This window comes from Melospiza melodia, chromosome Z (genome assembly GCF_035770615.1).
Source record: "Melospiza melodia melodia isolate bMelMel2 chromosome Z, bMelMel2.pri, whole genome shotgun sequence".
NCBI classification, from domain to species: Eukaryota; Metazoa; Chordata; class Aves; order Passeriformes; family Passerellidae; genus Melospiza; species Melospiza melodia.
Genome location: NC_086226.1, coordinates 74,251,314 through 74,275,705, shown reverse-complemented (window position 1 = coordinate 74,275,705; position 24,392 = coordinate 74,251,314). Strand labels below are relative to the sequence as shown.

The following is a 24,392-nucleotide window of genomic DNA, read 5'->3' as shown; positions in this document are numbered from 1 at the left end:
GGTAAGTCAACATACGATAGTCATTCTTATTCTGGAGATAGGAGGCAAGAATGAAGTGAATGTCTTTGGGTGACCAGCACATTAGAGCAGAGAAGCTGAAGCCTTTGAAATTCTGCATCTTGTTTACGTGGGACTATGACCCTAAAGTATATGGAAATGAAAAGCATTTGGGGCTTCTTTCAACAGGAATATGTAAGGTTGCTGCTTCAACCTATGTATCTGCTGAAACATGAAAACTGAACTAAAGAGAAAATGCTTAGGATAAATACAGGTATTTTACACTGCTAACTCAGACCTAAACTAAAAATTTTAAGATAAACTAAAACTTGAATAAGTAAGAAAAAAATCTGTCATGCACCTTCAAGATACCAAGCAGCCCTCATAGTACAAAAGTCAACAGAAACTGAGAATATAACAGATCACCCTACTTTTCAGCCCCACTTGACTGTTTTGGACAAGGCACAGGTTGGACAAGGCTGGACGTTTGAACCAAAGAAAGCATCATACTTAGTTAAAACCAGGCCCGTGGAGAGTAGAAAGTCACAGGTAAAACCCCATGTACAACTACAGCCATCAGTAGTATCTAATATCTCCTCAACACAAGTCTTCAGCAGCTTGGGATGTTTTCTGGCATTGTGAAAAGAAAGTATCACTCTCTCAGGAGATGCAAATACCTCAGGTAAGGCCGTGGCTACACGCTTTATTCAAAACCTCTATTGATGGATGAGAAGGCCAGAGAAGTAGAGCAATAGATTTAATACCCGGGTTTATAAACAAGCAGCACTATTTCATTGTACTGTACACTGAATGGCAGCCAAGACTGACAACACTTACATAAAAACAGCATATTACAAAAAATTGCTTGTATGTTTGAAGTTTCCCTTTTAAACTCATAATCTCCCTTCAAATTTTCAATTGGTGCAGCTTTTCTTCTTTTCTGAGTTATGACATTGATTTATCTAGTGCTCTGCATCAGTGTTTGTCTCTTTGTAAAAGAGGCTGGGGATCTCTGGCTTTAAAACATGAAGACTGTTAAAGTATTCTCTCCTGAAATTTCTAATATCTTAGAGAGCAAGATGGGAAAATCAGCACCAGCAACCAACATCAGATGGAGAAATTAGTAAATCAACATGATAAGAATCAGAAAAGTCAGAGAAGGGCTTAGGAGGTTTATCTGAGAAGCGCATGTCACTTACACTAACATCACACTCTCAGGTTTCTAACACTAAATATCAGCCTTTCATTCCCCTCCAGTATTTATTCTCCACTAGTCCACACGTACAGACTCCTTCCTACAAGTCCTGATACCAACCTCTCAAGAAACTCCTGAGTCTCCAACTCCAGCTGAGCTCCTCCCCTAGCTACAGCCACCTTTGCCCCATGATCAAATAAAGGCAATTTTCTTTATCAGCAATTTCAAAGTAATTTTCAAATATGGTGTCTTGTCACAGGTCACTTGGCCAATGTCATGCACTGTGTAGGTATGCATACAAGCCACCATTATTTGCAAAACACTTCAAAATTATTCTTGATTATATGAACTGTATACATTATTTCTTTACAAACTGTACTAATGCTGTACCCAGTTCTGTCACAATATTTCCCAAGTTTAGGGCAAGGTTCTTATAAACTGTAATTACTATTTTTTAAAAATTAAACTAAACAAAACAAGAAATCAATTCTCCTCAAATCATGTAGTCAGCTTTTGACCAAACCTTGGAAATAAAGGCCAAATTGAACTAACCCCATTATCCATCTCTCTCTCTCTCTGTGCTTCACTCTTGTGTTTCAGTCACTTGTCACTAAGATGAAGTATAGTTTAAAGGAAAAAAGCTTTCCCTTCTGTCTGGGGAAAAAAAGGGCTTGTTGAAACAGAATGCTTTTTCATTTGGGGGCTGACCTTGCTTTCATTTCCTTTCACTCTTAATCTGCACATCACTACAGCAATGTTACTAAGGCAGGGAGATAAATATCTGGCTGTTGTGGGAAAATAACACCCAAGAAAGTACAAGCAATTTATACACAACTGTCAGGACAGAAACCTTTGGAGGATTTTCCTTCCCTCCACTAGATGTACAAGGAATTTACAGCACCCTTCATTGATGGTCTTGCCACCACCTCCTAAGCTCACAAAGAAATGTGGAATTCTTGCTCTTTTTTACTCTCTCATATGTAGAAGTTTGACACAGGAGGACAGTATTTTACTGCAGTTTCCCAAGAGCACCAATTAGTTTCCTTTCTTTCATCTACACTTGCTTGGCAGGCAGGAGTGACACTTGGTCTGAGTGAAGAAGACACATCAGTGTTAGGGCTCACAAACACACAAACAGCACTGCTCTGAAGAAAGCAATGCAAGGAATAAACACCAGCACGTGCTCAAGGAAATGCAATGTAACACAGCTGCAGGGTTAAATATGGATGCTGATAATTTTTCTGCTCCATCATCCTGATCTGCAAGTAATACAGCCCAGAACTGATGTTTCATCATTTCAACATTTGTTTCATCATTCATTCCTTGAGGAATTCACAGCCATGCAACATCAGTCAGAGCCAGATCAAAGATCCACTGCTACAGGCAACAACTTCTTGGTCTCAGCTTGCTGTGTTTCAGAAATGCAGTTTCTCTGCAAAAGCCAGACAACTGAACTAGAAAATTCATCAAGCTGTTCCTTTCAATTAGTCATCACGACATGCAGGACGGGTTTTAATGCTTCTCAGCATTCTGTACATGTTAGCACTGTTTTCTGAAGATCATTTTGAAGAAGCGATGCTGGAGGGAGGATCAGGTAGGTCACTGTCATTAAAAACACTTTCATTGACTTTTGCCAAAGTGAAACTGCTGATTGTTCATTAATGCACTCATCTTTCCATACATTCAAGACTGGTTCCCAACAAGACCTTGAAGCAAACCCTTTGGTTTTGTACTTCTTGCTCAAATCACAGTTAGAAAAAACACACTTATTTAATATTCTTATTAATAATCTTTAGCAGGAAGAAAATGTGTCAACTTTATTCCTGACTGATACAATGCCTGTGGGGGTTATGAATGCATGCATGTACTGTTTCAAAAACAAGGAAGCTTTGGGATAAAAACAAATTACATTGCAAATCAACCTGAAAAAAAAATCCAAATTAGAACCTCTGCATACAAAATAATTCAGAACACTAATAATTAAATGCAGATTGTGATGGGACAGCTCACAAGAATATAGAGCAGGGAAGTAAAAGATTGTGTGGGTCCTCCATTTCATTACAGAGCAGAGAAAGAACAGTCATCTGCTAGCAAAGTGATAGCACCAAGACTTCTCTTATTTAGCTAGACAACTGGAAAAAAATAGCTTTAGGCTAAGTAGTATCAGCATAAGAGGCTAGAGGATGAATTTGAGAACAAATTTGAGAAAAATAATCCTAAAGACTATCATATATGCCACCTTGGCCAAGGTGAAGTCAGGGGAAAAGAAAGTAATTGCATACAAACATCTGAAGGGAAGAAACATCAAAGGAAGAAGAATCACTTGCTGAAATAGAAAGCTTGCTATGTTGAACAAAGAGATGAAATTAGAATAAGGACAATTAATACAGTTACTACCAAAAATAGCTTGTGTTAAAATACATCAGGATATGGAATATATCACAGCAGAACTGAAACTTCATAACAATTTAGAGGTAATAAAAATACAGGAGGCAGAAAAATACAAGAATTCTGCAGAAGGAATGTGATGTTAAGGAAACTACCAAACAACAGTAATCCTAGAGCACTTTTGTCCCCTTATTTCTAACTAATAGGACTGACATTGTATTTAAAAATTGCCAACATGTAAGTGCTGTATTGATAATAAGGCTAAATAAATATTTTTCTAAAAATTTTGGAAACTTACCAGGCCATTGAAATAATTTACACACTTTTTCCATTTTGTGTAGACGTATTGGGAAACATTAGCAAATACAACATAAGAGTATTTATGCAACATTTGGGAGTAGAAGTTTTGGGCAGTTTTTTCTCAATTTCAGCCCCTACACTGATACCCCAAATGGAAAGAATTCCACAGTAACCGCAGCAGGACCTCTGTGACACAGCACCACACCACTCAGGGCACACCAGTGCGTCCCATGCGTTTGGATGGAGCCAATTCTCAGGGGATGCCACCCTCCTGCAGTGCTGTGGCAGCACAGGCACTGTAACAGAAGACACTCTGGAAGGTTTTAAATGATCCATAGCTGTTTACATTATTCATTTCCTATTATTAAAACAGTGACAGTCAGACAAAAGCTGCAGATTTTCAGACAGATATGCAGAACAAAGTGGCATAAAGCCTGCAGCCCGGCTGTACACATAATTAAAATGAACTGGCTACAGAGACAGATGCAGTCCCCCCTGACCTTAACAATGTTGATGTTTACATATGAACCTCCCCACTTGACTGCAGATAAGGAATGACAGACAATACTACAAATTAGTGAAGGTCAACAGAGCAGGAGGCAACAGTTAGTCAATTACGAAAGCAAACCCTCTGCTCAAGCACCAAGTCCTGTGTTTTCTCAGCATAATCAACTGCCTGAGTCATGGGGGCCTAATAAAGTTGACCTGTTTTTCCTTTGTCTAATTGACTGATGCCTAGAATTGCATGAACTTTAGGTGTTTAAGTCTTAATATCACGTAGCAAAAGGCAAATGTCTAATTAGTCCATCTTCAGGTCTAATGGTTGATCCTGCAATGTGCAGTTCTCTATAACCATGACAAAATTTTCAGTTTGAAGGGTTTACAAAGACAAAAAAAGTTGTTTACAAGCTATGTATCAACTCTACTGGGTCCTAGTAAAGTTGCTATAGCAAAACAGCTCTAGTGTAAAGAACAAGGATTGAATTATAAACAGAGGTTAAAACAAAGCAAAAATAAAACAAACAAACAAACAAAAACCTAATGCTTTCCTCAGACAAGATGTATTTTTTCTTTTAGAGATGAAAATATCATTAGTTTTCTTGAAATAGCAAGGTGTCAAAACTTTCCTGATTCATTCCCCAGAATAAGTAATTCAAAATCCTAAGCAGCCTTACAGACATGGTTTTCTCCCTTAGCTCTATGGATTATCTTACGTAACTATGCAGACAGTATAAAAACTATATACACTTTAAAAGTGTATATAGCTTCAAGATTTTAAAGGCTTGGTGGTTTTCTTCCCCACACATTTCCTACATATGCTCTTCAGAGGAATGGTCTCAGATCTTGCTCCCCACTGGTAAGTATCTGCAACAGCTGTTGCTGCTTGATGGCCCCTTATCCAAGCGCCTTTATCCAAGACACTTGGATGTGTGCATTTTAGTTTAGACCCCACTGCTGAGCTTTAACTGAAATAAAGCTAGACTCTGGTTGCAGGTACTGTTTGACAGTTTTTCAGAGTCCCACACACCCAAATCGCCCTGCTAGTGCTAGTATCCAGCATAATCTGAACCCAAACCAGAAGATACCTCACAGGTTTCCGTCTGTGGCTCAGTCAAAAAAGTAGTTGGACATGAAAGGCCCACTAGGTTTTCTCTTACTGAAGGCTCTATGACCCTCTTCCCCTTCAACTGCCCTCACTGAAGTTAGAAAATGGAGAGCAGCTATCAAACCCCACTATTATGTCATTTTCAGGGTAAGGAGACAGACATAACTTAAAATTATTATTCAAAAAGGAGGATAAAATTTGAGACAAACTCCAAAATTGTACTTTCTGTGTACTGTACTCTGTACTTTTCTGGGTATAACGCCTTATGCATTTGCAGCATAATCAAGGAGTTTCTGCTGTGAACAAAGCAATTCCCTAAGGGTTTCCACTAATGCATTCTGTTTGAAAATATATTTTTAAACAGTTCATCCAACAGTGCACCACAGAGCACAGCCCCTATAAAGGGATTTTTATGACACTAAATACTATAGAACAAGAGGCTGAAAAAAAGGTTCTTGGAAACTCAAAGTCAAATTTTACTCTTCATTTATGCACAGTTTGGTGACAAAATACACACATTCTCCCTCTCTTTCTCTAACAACACACAATATTTTACACAGAAACAAAAATACTTATGCAGTTTTACATATGAAAATATAATATTTAGAAAACCAACAATTTAGAAAACCAACTTCCAAATTCATTCTGGTCCCATTTTTATATTAGTACTTTCTCTGTCTAAAGCACTAACAACATTTTTTCAATGCTCTCTCTTCTTCTTTGGAAATTTACCAGATATTTTCCTTCCCTCCCAGCTGCACATTTACTGATGCCTCACTAACACATTTCCCTTGAAACAATTTTGCTTCTCAGCCATCTCTATGTCCCCCAGTGTCATACTGCTATTTCTGGACTAAACAATGCATTTTATCACCACACAAGAGTCATTCCCTAAGAAGCAAATCTATTTATTTGCTATATCTCGCTCATTTTACCAACAGGCTACTCATTTGAAAAACCAAAATTTGTTTTCAACATTCCTAAGAGCAGGACACTTAAAATACACACCATGAACTCAAGTTTTTTAAACAATACTTCAAGTGCTCACATACATCCACAAGCAAGTTGCCACAGCTTCCAAATACTATTAAAACAACATTTTATGCTGCCACTTAAGGCCATCTAGATCTACAGAAAAAAAAAAAGCCAAGGAAAATGGAATTCCTTTAGTCACTTACAAGAGCCTATTACATTCATGAACTGCCACAAAGAGGAAGGAAATTTATTTTAGAAGGAAATAGTGAAAAAAGGAAAATAAGTAGACTTTACATCACCTGATGATTAGATTTAGTACATTCTACAGGTCCATTCAGTTTTAGATGGGTCCACTGAAAGGTCTTAGAGACTTTTCACAAAATTTTAAGCTTCTCCTGAGCTAACTCCTGATAGTTTAAGGGAATTCACAACAGGCACTAGTCTGATAATGTTAGCACTGTCATGCACAGTCAACTTCTACGTAAATATTTCCATTCATCTGAAAAATTGTTTATACGATAACATCAACAAAAACTAAGCCAACATCTGAAGGCTGCATGTCTATTACCCACAGCTATAAATTAAATTAAATTACTAGTTTACATTACTTTTAGCAGGATTACTGCTCAAAAGTATAAGTTTCCCTTGGGATCTTTGAGAAATCAGAGCCCAAGTTTCCTTCTAATGAAAGATGGGATGTTTGCACTAGACAGAAAATTAACAAACACTAAGGCAAATTAAGAAAAAATATAGCTTCACTAATTACTAAATATTAACTGTGTTTAAGCTTCTTACCAAGGAAGGAATAACATTGGTTTTGTGACACTACAGTCACTTCTGATGCAGTAAAATTTATTTAAAATAAAATTATGTTCCAGAGAATGCCTTAACATATCTTTCCTCTGGCCATCACAGTCTTTGTCTCATTGTCAAAGAGGCTTTTCAAAGATCCAGGAGGAAAATCAGGGGAAGAGAAGTTTGTGTCCTCACACACAATTTGTGCCCGGCAGTCCGGGGCCCTGCTGCTCACATCGGCAGGATGTGCAGTGTTTCCTGTGGCAGTGGGTGTGGGCTGCACAGGGCTCACTGGGCCCAGGGACGTGACACCAGGAGCGCTTGGGCCTCCTCAGGCCACGCTGAACAGGCACAACAGGCTCTGCAGGACTTTGGTGAATATTTACACCTGTGTGCCTAAACGCGCTGAGCCGTGTGCAAGCCAGCTGCACCTCCAGCACAGCAGCCCTGGGCCCTGCAGAACGCACCCCTTGTGTCCCACTGCAAAAGAGAAGGTCTGGTTCCAGCTTGTCGTGGCCAGCACTAGAGCTTCCTCACCAAGGGAAGCAGACATAGCCCCCAAAGACAAGGCCTGCTGTGTAGCAATATACAGATCACCAAGAGTTTACATAAGGCAAAAAGGCACTAATACAACCTTACAAATTCACTCACAGACACTCCCTACAATATACTTCAGAAATTTTGAGCTGTCTCTTGTATTTTATAGTCTGGTAAGTGCTTTACAGAAAATTACTGTCTGATAAATTGTCAGTTAACATACATGAAGGCCTAAGAGATCCCAAATGGCAAAATTAGTGAGAACTTCCCGAAGAACAAATTTAAACATATCAGTTTGTACAAAACTGATGCCACGGCAGCACCAATTTTGTGTTGCTGTTTTGGTTTAAGATACAGTCTTATGAACCAGAAAATATTGTAAACTTACATTCAGATATGAGGTCTTTGGAGCAAAGAAAATGGATCTTTGAAAGCAATGTTAATAGAAAGTGGTTAGCACATTCCGGCAAATGAAAGAACTAATTTACATGCAATTAAATTCCAGACACTCAGAGAAGTAATTTTCAAGTCTGGCCAATCAAAAGCTAGGCATATAAAAATAAAAGAAAGAATATGTTAATTTATTAGTTGGGGAAAACTGTTACTCTTTTTTTTGGCAACTTGTCAAACAAAAGCCAAAGGAAATATATTTAAATGCAACCCTTCAGAGAGGTGGTTTGGCATATGCTCTAATTTGGGAAGAGGGCAAGTCAAGAGAGACACAAAGGAGGTTCGAATGTAATTCCTAGCATAAAGGAGATGTTGAAAATCAAGGAAAATACAACAAACGAATATGAAAGAGTTGCAAAATCTAAGTGCTCCTAAAGGGATCTGTATTATCTCACATTTTTGTAAAGCATAAACTATATTTGCCATTTATGAGAATTACAATTTTGCTGAGGATTAATTGTGGCTTGAGTGACAAACACCTAGCAAGACTGCAGACTTGACTTCTGTTTCACAGAGAGACAAAACCCTATTAAGAGAACAGGAAAAGGCACCAGTAAAATACCAGTTTGTAGTACTGAAATTAGCTTGAATTAGTCGTAGTATTGCAGGAACAAGCTTAAAGGCTGCTCCACTGAGCATTTAAGGCTAACAGGACAGCTCACTGGGTTGAAAAGCACAGCCACAGGATGCAACCATGTTTACTTTACACTGTAATCATGTTTAACATTAATTATTCTACATCACAGCTTGTACACACACATGACCATTTACGGCATCTCACTCGTCAAGAAATACCACTACTCTACAATGTGTCCTGAAATATTTGTATGCATATATTTAATTAAAAATCATACAATCACAGAATTGTAAAATATGTTGAGTTGGAAGGAACCCACCAGGATCACTCAGTCCTGGACCTGCATGAGCTACCCCAACTCAATCATGTACAATTTGAGACTTAAGGACTAAAATACAGGGACCCGTTTTGGTTTAACCATATTTCTGAGCTTTTATTTGTAGCTGAATCTGACCTGCTACCTGGAATTAATATTTTTAAAGTTAATTAACTGAAAGGAAATCGAAAGCCATAGGGAGCCTGAAGTACAGATAATCTTTGTAAAACTGTCATTACATTTCAGAGCAATCACATCTACTTTCCTGAAATGATGTCATCCTTAATAATCAATGACCTATGTATCATAGCATAATAAATACTGTGTCATTTTTTATTAAAAAATAGTTTGGATTCAAGGAACACTGAAATATAAACATGTCACAACTGCTTTGTGTGTCAATATGCTCTAAGTGCCATTAAATGCAAAATCTCTAGCATTAGAGAGCATCATTAAAATATGTTTTGTCAAACTGAGTAGGTTTAATTAAACCTATTATATCCTAGACGGCACACTGGAAAAGACAAGGACAGTGTGCAAGAGCTATACACAATTAATTCTATTCATAACAAAATCTGCCAAGTACAAATTGTCAACTTGTTTAAAAACAGAAAGCTGTTACGTTGCCAAGTAATGGGGAAATAGTGTTTAGTGGTATTTCAAGCAATTACCTTAGATGCGTAGTAGAAAAATGTAACTGCAGTATACCTAAAGTTGGAAGGTACCCTTTTAAGGATCATTGGGTCCAAATACCTAGGCCTTTGAACTCTGTCAGGCTTGTTGACATGATGACCACTTCCCCGGGCAACAGTGTTCCAGTGACTCACCACCCTCTCAGGGAAGGACTTTTTCCTAGAGTCCAGCCAGCAGCTTCATTCCATTTCCTTGCATTTTATCACTGCCACCAGACAGGGGACAGCAATACTGCCCATTGCAGAAGTTGTGCACCACAATGAGATCTCCGGCAGCCTTCTCCAGCCTGAACGTGCTAAGTGACCTCAGCTCCTCCTTATAAGTCTTGCCCTTGAGACCTTTCACAGTCTTGGTTGCTCTCCTTTGGACACACTAACAGCTCAATGTCTTTCTTACATTATGGCTCCCAAAGCTGCCGCCAGCACTCAAGGTGAGGCTGCTCCCATGCAGAGCACAGCAGAGCAGGACAATGCCCTCCCTCATGCAGCTGGCAATGCCATGCCTGGTGCTGTGCCCAATGCTGTCACTTTATGTACTTGAAGGTTTTTCCTTCCTCTGGATGAAGAACCCCAGCTCTGAGCCTCTCTTCAGAGCAGACGTGTTCCAACCGTCTGTTAATTTTCATGGCACTCCTCTGGACTCAGTCCAACAGTTCCACATACTTCTTATGCTGCTCTTGAATGCAGTGACCTGTGTCATGGCCTGTTGCTTGCTGTGCTGCACAGAAGAGTAGCAGCTCTCCATCACCCCAAGGCACTGCCTGCCTTCTCTTGGAGAAACCATGGCAATTGCTTGGGAAGCTGACTCTGCAGAGGTTCAAGGCTGGACATTTCCCACACTCCTGAGCTTTATGAGCAGCATGAGCAGAGCAGGAGATGACTGCAAGGAGTGTCACAGCAAGTCCTAGGGTGATGCCCTCTGCTCACACGAGTCCAAGGGAAGGAGTGTGGCTTGCAGGAGTGTCCGAGCCCTGTGCTGAAGGCTCTCCCAAGGTCCTGATGGGGAAGGGCTCTGCTAGACTCCTCCAGGCTGATGGCACATTGCGCTCAAGCTCATGAGCTACCTGGCTGCTTGCGGCTCAGCAGGAGAAGTCCCTGGTCTGGGCTTGCTCACAAGCTCAGGAAATGGGCAGCTCTGGTGTTAGGAAGGAATTTTGCCCTGTGGCAGATTGCCAAATCCCCCTGGGCCATTGTGGGTAATTTACTGTCTGCTGCTTTTGCAGCATCACAACACCATTGGTGCCCCGCATCTGCAGTAAGGAAGGTTTTTTTCCCCTTGCGTCACACTGATGTTGTCCCAGGATTTGGGGGGATTGTCTTCCTCTGAAGTCCTAATCATGGAATCCTTACCAGATCATCAGTGTGTTATTTTGAGTTAGGGTCTGTTCACCATTCTTGCAGCACAAAGACACCACGGGTGCTCAAATCCCAAGAGACCTGCCACTTTTCTGCTGTCCCTTTACTCCTTAAAGCTGCAGATTTTCCTTGGTCTTGGTATTTGTTAAATGTGTGTGCTTCTCTGGCCATGGGAACCTTGTCCTGCATCTGTGCTGTCAGCAGTGCAAGCACACAGTACTGTAGTTCTGAGGCAAGGTTGGGAGGGGGAAAGAGAGAAGCTTCAGGGGTGGCATCTGTAGTAAGGTGCCAGAAGCTTCCCCCACGTCAGACAGAGCCAGATCCAGCTGGCTCCAAGATGGACCCACTGCTGGCCAACATTGAGCCTGTCAGCAATGCTGGCAGGACTTCTTGGATAACATAGCTAAGAAGGAGAAAAGAATTTCTGCAATAAGCATCCAGATATTGCAGTGAAATTTTGAATGCCACTGCACATTACAACACATTTTCTGGGATGTTTAAACAAATTTTGCATGCTGCAGTGGAACCCTTATGCCAGCGTGCAATGCCACAGTGAAGGTAAAGTGGAAGCAAAAGGCAGTCTCCAGCTGTGCATTCCGCAGGGAGGCCTCCAACACACACAGTTCATGCTGCACCATCAACTCCAGCCTTACCAAACAGCACTCACGGAACAAATAGGAATGGCGCAACCAATCCATTAACTTCTCAAAAACTCCTTTTAAGCATGAGAAGCAAGTTAGCATGTTTTAGCACTACACTGAAAATGTGGAAATTAAGAAACGTCTTCAAACTCTTCAAAGATTCTCAGATAAAAGTCATTATCTTCTGTATAACTCAAGCATCCACTGGCTGCATTCACAACAAGGCATATTTGCACAACAAATATATTTATATAATGAATATGGAAATTAAAACACAACAGTTGGTATTTACTATTTCTTACATGAGCTACCATAGATCATTTCTGAAAGATATTTCTATTAAAGCTTGCTTGTGTTGCTGCTCAGATTGTTTACTCAAAGAAATTTAACTCTTCAGGAAGCAGAGCAACATAGAGTGGAGTACATGCTTCTTCACTAGCGCTTTCATAGCCATCTGTAAAATTTTGGCTCTCTTTTGAAAAGCAGTTCACGTTGCTTGAGAACTGGAGCCTGCTTCTATGTTAAACAGTAACCCTCCCCTCAGTTCCATTTTAAAGCAGAGCATTTGTGACAGCTTCAGAAGTGATATACATTAATCCTATTTGGGGCTCAACCCTACTGCACCCTGGTTATCCTATAGGACACAACTTATTAATACTTAAACATAAACATTAAGAGTATCATGCATTTTACATAGAATGCTTTGGTTCTAACACAATTTCTTCATTGAATCATTGGCCAGCAAAGCACTTGCTTCCATCTTACCTGAATTATTCATGAGGCATGCTCCTGTAGAAATCATCAACTTAACTGGAAGAATCACTCAGCAGAATATCCCTGTCATATTTTATTTTTTCCCCTTTATTAAGTTCCGTTGTTAATCAAAAGCACTGCATTTTTCCCCCAAGAAAGAAGTGGTGTATGAAGAATTTATTCATGATCATGGATTACCTGCCACACATCAGCAGCAGAACCTTAGACCGGAAGATGGACAACCTGCTGGGCAGAGGACAAAGTTCTTAAGAATTAGTGAAGAAATACAAATAGGTAGATGTTAGTAACATTTTGACATAAATAAAATTTGATACAAGTAACTACTTGCCAAATATCTACTTTTATGAAGTAGTAATTGTCTCAAAATAAAGGCACTAATATGACTGTAATTTTGGATGAACTTATAAAGGAAATGAAAATCACCTGTTGATATTGAATAGACACAATTTATACAATTATTTCAGGAGGATTCTATTTCATCATGAAAGCTGAAAACATATACATCATGCAACTAGCTTTCCATTTTCTGTGGTTGTTTCAGTAATATTGGGCAGAGAATATGCTCAGTATTTTACAGGCAAAAAAACCCCGTAACTAAAAATCTACTAACTGTGCAACTTGCAGTGAATTTAATCCAAATCACTACAATATACTCTGAAACTTCACAAAAGAAAAGTTCATATCTCTGAAAAGAGCAGCACAAGACATTTTTTTAAAAATCATTTATTTCAACAGAATATAAAGATGAAGACTGAATCCAAAATGTTATGAAATTCTCTAAAATGTTATTAAATTCTCTAAAATGTTATGAAATTCACATTACAATTTTTTCTGATTTCAAGGTGCTAGGAAGAGCAGATGAAAATTAAGAGTCAGAAACTCTCTTATTCTGTAACTCATACAGCTCTCCACATCTAATTCAATTCCTCTAACAATTTGTCTTGGGCTTCTGAATTTTAGAACTACCTTTAAAAGAGAACCAGAAATACTCAATTCCCTCTCCTCAAACTTCATTATCGCTTTTACTTAGTACCATCTTCTCATACACACATTATGAAAACAACAGCAATAATTTAGAGCAATTTATGTCTGAAGTCAACAATGTGGACAGGTAAGTGAATGTTTCTTGCGAGATTATTAAGTACATTTCTCCTGATGTCCTTAAAAACCTTAAAGAGTACATATCCTAAAGAAGAGACTGCATCCATGCACAGATTCACTTTTAAAGCTGTGATATTCAGCATTACAGTTTTGAGCTACACTATAGTCATGACCCTCTCCCCCATCTTTGAAGTGATACATGCCTCTAGAGACAGAAAGACAGAACTGTTTTTCTATTCTCTGCAACAGAAGGGCTGTGATTTTCCACGCTTCTTGAGAAGGGTATATAAGCAAGGACCTCTTGTTAGGATCTCTTAGGTAAAGTGCAAAATCTGGCCCTTAAAAGTTTGCTTTCATATTTTGTCTGTTATTATCAGACAATACTGACATTTTATTCTTTCCATTCCAGATAAATCCCCTGTAAACAGTAACTGCAACAGAAACCGACGTTCACCTTTCTCATATCAAAAGCACATAATGCCCCAATAGTACCAGAATAGCTCTGCAAAATATCATCTGTGATTCCACAGTGACAACAGGGTCAAAAGGAAACATGATTGCTGTCTGAACAGGCAGGGAGGATTTAGTTTTGCAGGCTGAGGTGTAGGTTCAGCTTGCTGGGCTAAAGAAACTCTCACTGATCACAGGGAGGTAAGTGCTCCCTAGAGGGGAGAAATGTTGTCTGTCTGGCAGGACACAGGTGAATGAAGCCAAGAGAATGATAATCTCACAACAGTTTCAAGATAACTAAAGTATGTACTTCATCTACTACCAATGCCTGCTCAAAGAAATTAAAGAAAAGGTCTTTAGATAAGACAAGGGTCACAGACCTTAATTGTTCAATGTTTTTGGCAAATACCTGACTACTAGCACCTTTCATTAATTAATCCATTATTGATGCATTTCAGAATGAAACAGAATGACTAGTAAGATTCCAGTTATGTACAGCTCTAATTAAGTCCTATGCAAAAAACATTAAAAAAGCAAACCCAGCACTACTCTAAGGAATTTAATTTGCTGTGAAAAAGAAAATCCACATAATATTTCTAGGCAAAATTATATGAATGAACTTTTCATTTGAACCTAGTATTCCCCACAATACTGACTCCATACTTGGCATACACCAGCACATCTAGCACTGACTGAAGACATCCTATCTAATGCCCGAAAAAAACAGAGAACTTGATTTTGGATGAACTTAAAATCCCTTAGAGGACTACTTCAAGTATAATGAAGCACCATAAGCTGAAACATTAATATAGAACAGTATAATTTTTTCCTCATTATCTTCTGCTGGTAATTATGGAAAAAAATCAAACGTAAAGTACATGACCTCAATTCTGCAAATGCTTAATCACGACAAGTATATGACCCATTTCTCAGTGTATCCATCTTAAAATATCTTTAAAAAGAACACATAAAAATCCCACTAGAAATTTATTTTTACTTTTATCTACGCATTTTACATACATATATATATGAGTCATCAATAAAAGGAAAACAAGCAACTAAAAGCAAGACTTTTTGTTTCATAGAAATTTAATTTTCCTTTTAAAACATATTTCAGAATGGTGATAAACTTCTAAAATTAAAATGCATTTTGTAAATACATTATCTATATTTCCATTCAAGCATATAAGCAGAAAATGGTTTCTATATTATTAATTTGCAAAATATTTTTGTAGTTCTCTTCCACTAACACATGAAGTTGGTATGTCTTCATGTGCTTTAAGTAACTTGTATATACTCTTTAATATCTTTCTTCACTGAGAGCAAATCCTAGCATTCAAGTCCAAAAGAATCTTTCAGTTACAGCTACTGAGGCTGTTACTGCTTCCATGGTCCCATAGGCAGAGCAATTCTGCTGCTGCTTACTGACAGAGGTACCTTCCCACCTACAAAGGTAGTTAGCATCTTTTAGGAAATACAGTGGAATTCAAAGAAATATTTAGTAAATATTAAACCACTAAACCAAGGCAGCTAACCTAAGAGATACTTCATAAACAGGACAATCCTGGTATTATGTGGAACACCAAGCCACAGCGACAAGTACCAAGCTTTACAGCAGACATACCCTAACAACAGAAACAACTTTTACCTAAGTCTCTGTACTTGTTTGGCTGTGGTAGAGTTTGTTTCCTTCCACAGTGACTAATATGGGCTGTGTTTTGGATTTGTGCTGAACACAGGGCTGATAACTCAGAGATGTTTGTTATTGCTGAGCAGAGCTTACACAGAGCCAAGGCCTTTTTTGCTGTTTGTACCGTCACACTGGTGAGGGAGTTGGGAGTGCATGGGAGCCCAGGAGGAGACACACCCAGGACAGGTGACCCCAACTCGCAGATTCTTACAGGCAAAGGGATATTTGCCTGACAGACATGCAGCCTGTCATGTCAGGCTGAATGACATCCTGCTCGACATATAAAGCCAGTGGAAGAAGGAAGAGAGGAATGTTCAGAGTGATGGCATTTGTATTCCCAAGTCTGTTACACGTGATGGGGCCCTGCTCTCCTGGAGATGGCTGAACACCTGCCTGCCCACAGGAGGCAGTGAATTAGTTCTTTATTTTGCTTTGCTATTGTGAACAATTTTTGTTTTCCCTATTTACCCGTCCTTACCTCAATCCATGAGTTTTCTTACTTTTACCTTTCTAGTTCTCTTCCCGATCCTGCTGGTGCGGTACAAACAAGTGGCTGCCTGGGGCTTGGCTGTTGGCTTGGGTTAAACCAAAGCAGTCTCTCATCCTACTTAAAATCTACTTCTCTTTATTTTTGTCTGTTATCTGTGCCTATGAGACAAAAGCAGCAGCTCTCAGGGCTAGGAGTCTGGAAGGATTGTGAGCTGGAATACAAGGAACAAACCTCATAACCAAAGCAATATGAAAGTCCCTGAAGTGCACATTTTGTAGAAGGGAGGTAAGAAATGGCTGCAAAAGAACAGAAACAGTTCTGTCATCTTGGTTTTCTTCTCATTGCACCTACTAGGGGACAGAGCTGGGGATGCAGCACTTGGGTGGTGTTTCAGTGCGGGAAGATGTGCATGCTTGTATGGCACCAAACAGCAGTCAGCCACCACTGCAGAAAGACTGAAGAGGGCTCTGAAACTGAAATGCCTGAGAAATTGCCACAGCACTTTAGTCTTCATGCCGGTTTCACTGAATAACAAAGGAACCATTTTTCTTCAAATAGCATACACAAAGCTGTATCTCTTCATTAACTGATTAATGGTGTTAAATAGACAGAAAAAAAGGACTAGAATTTGTAATATCAGCACATGTGAACAAATTCAGTGCTGAAGAGATGCAGTGGAACATACCACAGTAAATTAGGTACTTTATTGCTTTGAGGCAGAAACAAATATATAATTTATGTGCATTCATGTATATAGACATAAAACACACAAACATCAAGAGAAAAGCATGAACCACTATCTCTTTTAAAAAGTCCATTTTTTAATTAAATTTCAAAACAGGCAGGGAAGTTGTAGAAAATAATGCAACATAAGCAACTTTTTATCTAGTGTAGCAGTTGAGAAGAAAACCCTTGGTCTTAAAATAATTTTTGCCTCTTTTGAAGTCACTTGAAAAGTTTCCTTTTTATCTCAAGAAAAACTAATAAAAGAGTAATTTACTGGTTGTATGGGGTTATGAGGCAACAAAAGTACAATGTTGAATAAAAATACATTTATGTTTGTCCTAAGCATCTCTTTAATAAGAGAGCATTCTAAACAAAAGGGGAGGTGCGGTTTGTGTTCTTATTTTATAACATTTCCATCCTTGTCTTTTTTCCATAGACTTATTCCTACTGACTATGAAAATATGGTGTGTACCTTTGAAAAACATTTGCACGTGTTCAAAAGCCAGCTATCCATGCCACCAATTTCCCAACACATGAGACTGCAGCACACAGAAATCAGATTTCATTTTGGTAGCGATATTTGGAAGTACAAAGTGGACAAGGACAAAGGACCAAACATGAGAAGCAAACACATTCCTTCATTTTTAATCAATATCTAGTTAGACTGGTGGGTTTCACTCATTAATCTTTTGGTAAGGGAAAAATGAAATGGATTTACCATTACAGCCAAGTAAAATTGCAAATTAAATTTATTCTAATGAAATTGCTTACAAAGAGTGCTACTTCATCACACATAGCTTCTGTCAAGAGTTTGGACTTCAGAGTATTCATTTCTTTGAGGTAATGTATTTATTGGCAAATTCTGAATCCAAAAGATCTGAAAACAAACTTTCTAAATTCTTCCTCTTACCCTGTGCGTATTTTCAAAATTATGCAAATTCCACCTAAAAAGTACTCTGTATTTTGTGTCTAATAGCTTCAAACAAATCTGAAACTGAACTTCATGTGACTGCTGTGCTGCACCTAAATGTCCATTACATTATAGCTGAGCTGGGACATACAAAAAAACTCAAAAAATTAAAATGCCTGGAGGTTTGCAATGCATTGTTTTTAATTTTTTCAGTAACAGTTGCATATTGATTGATCTGGTATTGTACAACAGGGGAAATTAGCAATTAAAGGCTTCCATGCATCCAGAGATCCTACAAAATCCTGTTATCCACAGGAGCAAAATTAAAAGAACTGAGGAATCAACAAAGCAAAAAAGTGCCTTCTGTATGAGGTGTAGAATGTCTCCATTGCTGAAAAGCATGAAAACTCTGCACAGATTCCACGTACAAGAGCATTTAACATAGGATTATAACTCAAGGCAACTATTTCTCTGATCCTGTAATTACAGAATCACAGAATCACACAAATTCTAGGCTGGAAGAGACCTTTAAGATCATCGAGTCCAACCCATGTTCTAACACCTCAACTAGATCATGGCACCAAGTGCCACATCCGGTCTTTTTTTAAACTCTTCGAGGGATGGTGACTCCACCACCTCCCTGGGTAGATGATTCCAGTATTTGACCACTCTTTCTGTACATTTCTTCCTCCTTAATTCTAGCCTGTATCTCCCTTGGCGCAGCTTGAGACTGTGTCCTCTTGTTCTGTCTGTTGTTGCCCGGAGAAAGAGACCGACCCCCAGCTCACCACAGCCACCCTTCAGGAAGTTGAAGAGAGTGATAAGGTCACCCCTGAGTCTCCTTTTCTCCAGGCTGAACAACCCCAGCTCCCTCAGTCGTTCTTCGTATGGCTTGTGCTCCAAGCCCCTCACCAGCCTCGTTGCTCTCCTCTGGACACTCTCAAGCATCTCAATATTCCTCATAAACTGAGGGGCCCAGAACTGGATGCAATACTCCAGGTGAGGCCTCACCAGTGCTGAGTACAGGGGGAGAATGACCTCCCTGCTCCTGCTGGCCACACCGTTCCTGACACAGGCCAGGAGCCATTGGCCCTCTTGGCCACCTGGGCACTCTGCTGGCTCATGTTCAGCCGGCTGTGGACCAGCACCCCCAGGTCCCTTTCCACCTGAGCACTGTCCAGCCACACCGTCCCCAGCTTATATCGGTGCAGGGGGTTATTGTGGCCAAAGTGCAGGACTCAGCACTTGGACTTATTGAACTTCATCCCATTAGATTCTGCCCATCCATCCAACCGTTCCAAGTCCCTCTGCAAAGCCCTCTGTCCCTCTAACAGACCAACACACGTTCCCAGCTTAGTGTCATCTGCAAATTTGCTAATAAAGGACTCTAAACCCTCATCCATATCATCAATAAAAATATTAAACAGAACTGGCCCCAGCACAGACCCCTGAGGGACACCACTGGTGACTGGCCGCCAGCTGGATGCAGCACCATTCACCACCACTCTCTGGGCCCGGCCATGCAGCCAGTTCTGAACCCAGCAAAGAGTGCTCCTGTCCAAGCCATGGCCTGCCTGTTTGTCTAGGAGTATGCTATGGGAGACAGTGTCAAAGGCCTTGCTGAAATCCAAGTAAACAACATCTACAGCCTTCCCTGCATCCACTAGGCAGGTTACCTGGTCATAAAAGGTGACCAGGTTGGTCAAACATGACCTACCCCTCCTAAATCCATGCTGGCTGGGTCTGATACCCTGGCCATCTTGTAAATTTTGCGTGACGGCGCTTAATATAAACTCTTCCATAATTTTGCCAGGTACTGAGGTCAGGCTGACTGGTCTATAATTACCAGGATCTTCCTTTGCACCCTTTTTGTGAATGGGTATCACATTGGCCAGCTTCCAGTCATCCGGAACCTCACCAGTGAGCCGGGACTGTTGGTAAACAATGGAGAGTGGCTTTACAAGCTCGTTTGCCAGCTCTCTCATTACCCTGGGGTGGATCCCATCTGGTCCCATAGATTTATGAATATCCAAGCATTTCAGTAGTTCTATGACTGCCTCCTCTTGGATAATGTGGGGACCATTCTGCTCCCTGTCACCATCAACCAGCCCAGGCGGGCGGGTGTCTTGAGGGCAAGTCATCTTCCCACTAAAAACTGAGGCAAAATAGGCATTAAGCACTTCTGCCTTTTCCTCATCTTCAGATACTAAGTTCCCTCCTTTGTCCAATAAAGAACAAAGGCTGGTCTTACCTTTCCTTCTACCATTAATGTATTTGTAAAAACAATTTTTATTATCCTTTAGAGAAGTTGCCATTCTAAGTTCAAACTGAGCTTTGGCCTCCCTAATTTTTTTTTCTGCATGCTCTAGCAGCCTTCTTGAATACTTCCTTAGAGACCTGACCCTTCTTCCAACGCTGATACATCCTCTTTTTATTCTTAAGTTCCTCCAAAATCTCCTTGCCCAGCCAGGCTGGACGTTTACCCTGTTGACTGATCTTTCAGCACACAGGGATGGTCTGTTCCTGTGCCCTCAAGATCTCTGTTTTGAGGTATGCCCACCCTTCCTGAACTCCTTTGTTTTTTAGGACTGCTTCCCAAGGGATGCTTTGAATAAGTCTCCTAAACAGGCCAAAGTCTGCCCTCCGCAAGTCCAATGCAAGAGTTTTACTGGTGCTCTTCCTGACTTCACCAAATATTGAGAACTCTATTATTTCGTGATCACTCTGCCCCAAGCGATCTCCAACCACCACATCTCCCACCAGCCCATCTCTATTTGCAAACAGCAGATCTAACATAGTCCCTCCCCTGGTGGGTTCCCCCACCAGCTGCGACAAAAAGTTGTCCTCCATACATTCTAAGAATTTCCTGGACTGCCTCTTTATTGTTGTATTAAGTTCCCAGCAGATGTCTGGTAGGTTGAAGTCACCCACAAGAACAAGGGCTGATGATCTTGAAACATTACCTAGCTGCTTATAGAATAAGTGATCTACCTCTTCTTCCTGGTCGGGTGGATGATAACAGACTCCCAGTATGGTGTCAGCCTTGTTGGCCTTCCCCTTAATTCTTACACATAGACATTCAACTCCATCTGCCTTAGTTTCAATTTCGATGGCATCAAAAGTTTGCTTAATATAAAGGGCCACCCCTCCACCTCTTCTTCCTTTCCTGTCTCTCCTGAAGAGCTTGTATCCATCCAGTGCAGTACTCCAGTTATGTGAGTCATCCCACCACGTTTCCGTGATGGCAACTACATCACAGCTCTGCAGTTGCACCATGGCCTCCAGCTCTTCTTGTTTGTTGCCCAAGCTGCGTGCATTGGTATACATGCACCTCATCTGGGCTACTGACTTCACCCCTAACTCAGCCTTGCAATTCTTGGGCCTGTTTCCAGGTAGCTCAGCTGGTTCCCCTTCCCCCTTCAAACCTAGTTTAAAGCTCTCTCAATAAGGTCTGCCAGTTCATGAGCTAAAAACCTTTTGCCCTTAACAGAGAGGTGTGCCCCATCTGGTTCCAGCAGAGAAGATGCTGTAAAAGTTTCCCCATGATCAAAGAATCCAAAATTTTGCCGATGACACCAACCCTTAAGCCACTTGTTGATGATGCGGATTCTTCTGTTTCTTTCATCATTTTCCTCTGCCACCAAAGGGACTGAGCAGAACACTACCTGTGCTCCTGCCCTATCAACTACCTGACCCAGTACCCTGAAGTCCTTTCTAATTGCCTTGACACTCCTCTTCTCAATCTCATCACTGCCAGCCTGGAGTATCAGCAGTGGGTAATAATCAGAGGGCTGAATCAGCCCAGGAAGTCTCTCAGTGATATTTTGTACCTGGGCCCCAGGGAGGCAACAGATCTCCCTGTGGGATGGGTCTGGTCGACATATGGGGCCCTCAGTTCCCTTCAGGAGGGAATCACCTACTACAATTACCCTTCTTTTCTTCTTGATGCTAGAGGTAGTGATCCGTCTTGCAGATGAATCATAATTGGGGGGTTCACTAATTCTAAGGCATTTTGCAGATGGCTATGAATCCCAGGCTGTAATACAAATTTCTTTCTGTTCTCTATAATATAAACTCACATATTATGTAAAGACACATTAAATCTTCTGCCTAGTAAAATAAACTTCAAAATGTAAGCCAAAAGATACACTGCTTCTGGAGATCAATTTAAAATAAGGTAAATTAAATTAACGTATACAATATCAAATGCAAACATCATCCATGTATGTAAATATGACATGAACAATAAAGCTTAATTGATACCCATGTTTCCTCAAGGAATTATTGACCATGTCCCAGGGCACAGGGAAGGAAGATTACCAGTCCAGCAGGTAAGTGGACACTGCATCCCACACAAGGCTCTGCACACAAATTACACAAGACTCCAACTTCAGACTCCAAGTTAGCCTGGAGATTGGTGTGCTACAGGAATAAACATGCCCTTGCTCTGTTCCAATGTGAACAAGAGTGCATCTATGCTATCATTAATCATATGAGACTGGTTTGCTTCAGATTTGTCAAAACTAATTCAGCTTTGCTGAATTTAGTGACAGACACCGGATTTATCTGGACCGGGAGAAGAGGAAAAGGTTATATAAGCTTTGCTCACATAGCCAGACAAATTATATTGTTTATCCGTGCCTAAACAAAAGGTCACTATTAGCTCAGGGTCAACTAAAACTTCTTAGCTAATCTCTGACCTAATTTTGACCTCTCTTATTAATTGCAGAAAAGCTTTCATTTACTTGTGCTTACACATACCCTCATCCCACCTCCACCACACTCCTGTAGTTTCTTGTCTTACAGATCATAAATTAAAGACAAAATATCTTTTTCTAAGACTAATTAGTACCCAATTAGCTTCATGTTGTTACCTAGAGGGGAACTGACAGTAAAGACAAACAATTATCATTTTAATCTCTTAAATACAGGAGGCATCTGTGTAGAAGAAAGGACTATCAGAACCTTTACTTCACTTTACTTTTCCCTCTAGATCATAAAATATTATTTCAGAAAGCCTGTAAAAATACCCAATTCTTCTGCTTCTAGCAATTCCCATTAGAAAGAAGTACATTTATATCACTGTTAGAAGTTAAAAACTAAACACGTGAAGCCTAGAGGATCTATAATTATGTTAGTTGGCTGTAACCAGATATAATAATTTGTCATTGCATCATACTTCTTACAGAGTAGTTTGCACTTGGCTTGTTTAATTCCTTTAGTAGCACAATCATTGTATGTCAGAGTATGGGTATGATGTATTTACATCCACAACATCCCATCTGTGGAAGACTAATTTTTGCTCAAGTAAAAGCAAAGCACCTGAGTTATAATTCCAAAAATCACGATTTCTACTTTTCTTTTCTTAAGTCAGAATTGTTCAATTTCTTGTAAAAACATATGCAGACTTAATTTAAAAATTAATTCTGGGAGAAACTAAACCTGACTGCATTGTAAAAAAATAAGTAAATTTACAAAAAGGAGTTCTAATTATAGAAGAAATAAAAATCTCAAAGTTAGAAAGAACTGTCCAAATAACATGCCTTATGTTCATCTGAACTAAAGAATATCGGGAATTACGCTTTGAAAGTCTACTGTAGTTAGATACTGAAGATAAAAACCTCAGTAATATTCAACATAATTCTAACTGTTGAGGCCTTACCATTCTATCACATACATATTCACATTTCTTCTCTTTTTGTACTGGTAAAAGCCTCTCCAAAATAAATTCATCCAGTCATACTGAGGATCATATCTGACACCCAAGCGATAACATGACTCTAAATTATGTTCAGTTTTCTTCCTCTTCTCTACAGGAAATGAGAATGCTCCTCCATCATCTGAACAAAGGCACCTGGGTTAGTGCATAAATGAAAAAGCTTGTCCATTACTGTTTGTCACACTGGTAGATAAACTCTTGCCGAAGAAGGACCTAAAAGGTGTTTTATTAGAGTATAGTCAACTGTTTGGATCAAATCTAGATTCATATTCATTTGCTAGCTGCAAATAAATCCCTCTGTACAGTCAGTACAGCTTTCTTATATTTTAACATTATTCACCAGAAGCTCCATTCTTCTGAGTTTGCGTTTATTCTTTGGCATGGGCTTGTCATATAAGCCATTTTTGAGAAGATGTTCCTTGCTGTGATGGATCTGGGCACCATGCTGAAGTTGGAAAGAGCATAAAGCTTGAAGTGGATGGAGTATAGTCTGTAGAAACATGAAGGGGTGGGGGACAAAAGAAACCCAAGCTTTTAGAAAGGTATTTTAGAGACATCAATCATTACCATTTTTTTAATTCAATGACTACTTAAAAATGCTAATAAAATACAATTTGGATGATAAATGCTGTTAAAATATACCCTTTGGAGACACAAAAGGTGGACCTGAACAGAAGATGTACTGAAAAGAATCACAGAGCAGTCAT

General features: G+C 39.8%; 1 protein-coding gene across 1 annotated transcript in view; it reads right to left on the bottom strand.

Annotated features, from left to right (window-relative positions):
* Nucleotides 1–17,668: 17,668 nt before the first annotated feature.
* The window catches only part of DTWD2 (DTW domain containing 2), a 70,132-nt gene continuing 63,408 nt past the window's right edge, over nt 17,669–24,392 (bottom strand). The window contains exon 6 of the mRNA XM_063179714.1: nt 17,669–24,175. Coding sequence (XP_063035784.1) covers nt 24,005–24,175 — 171 coding nt within the window. The 3' untranslated portion in view covers nt 17,669–24,004. The remainder of the gene's footprint in view (nt 24,176–24,392) is intronic.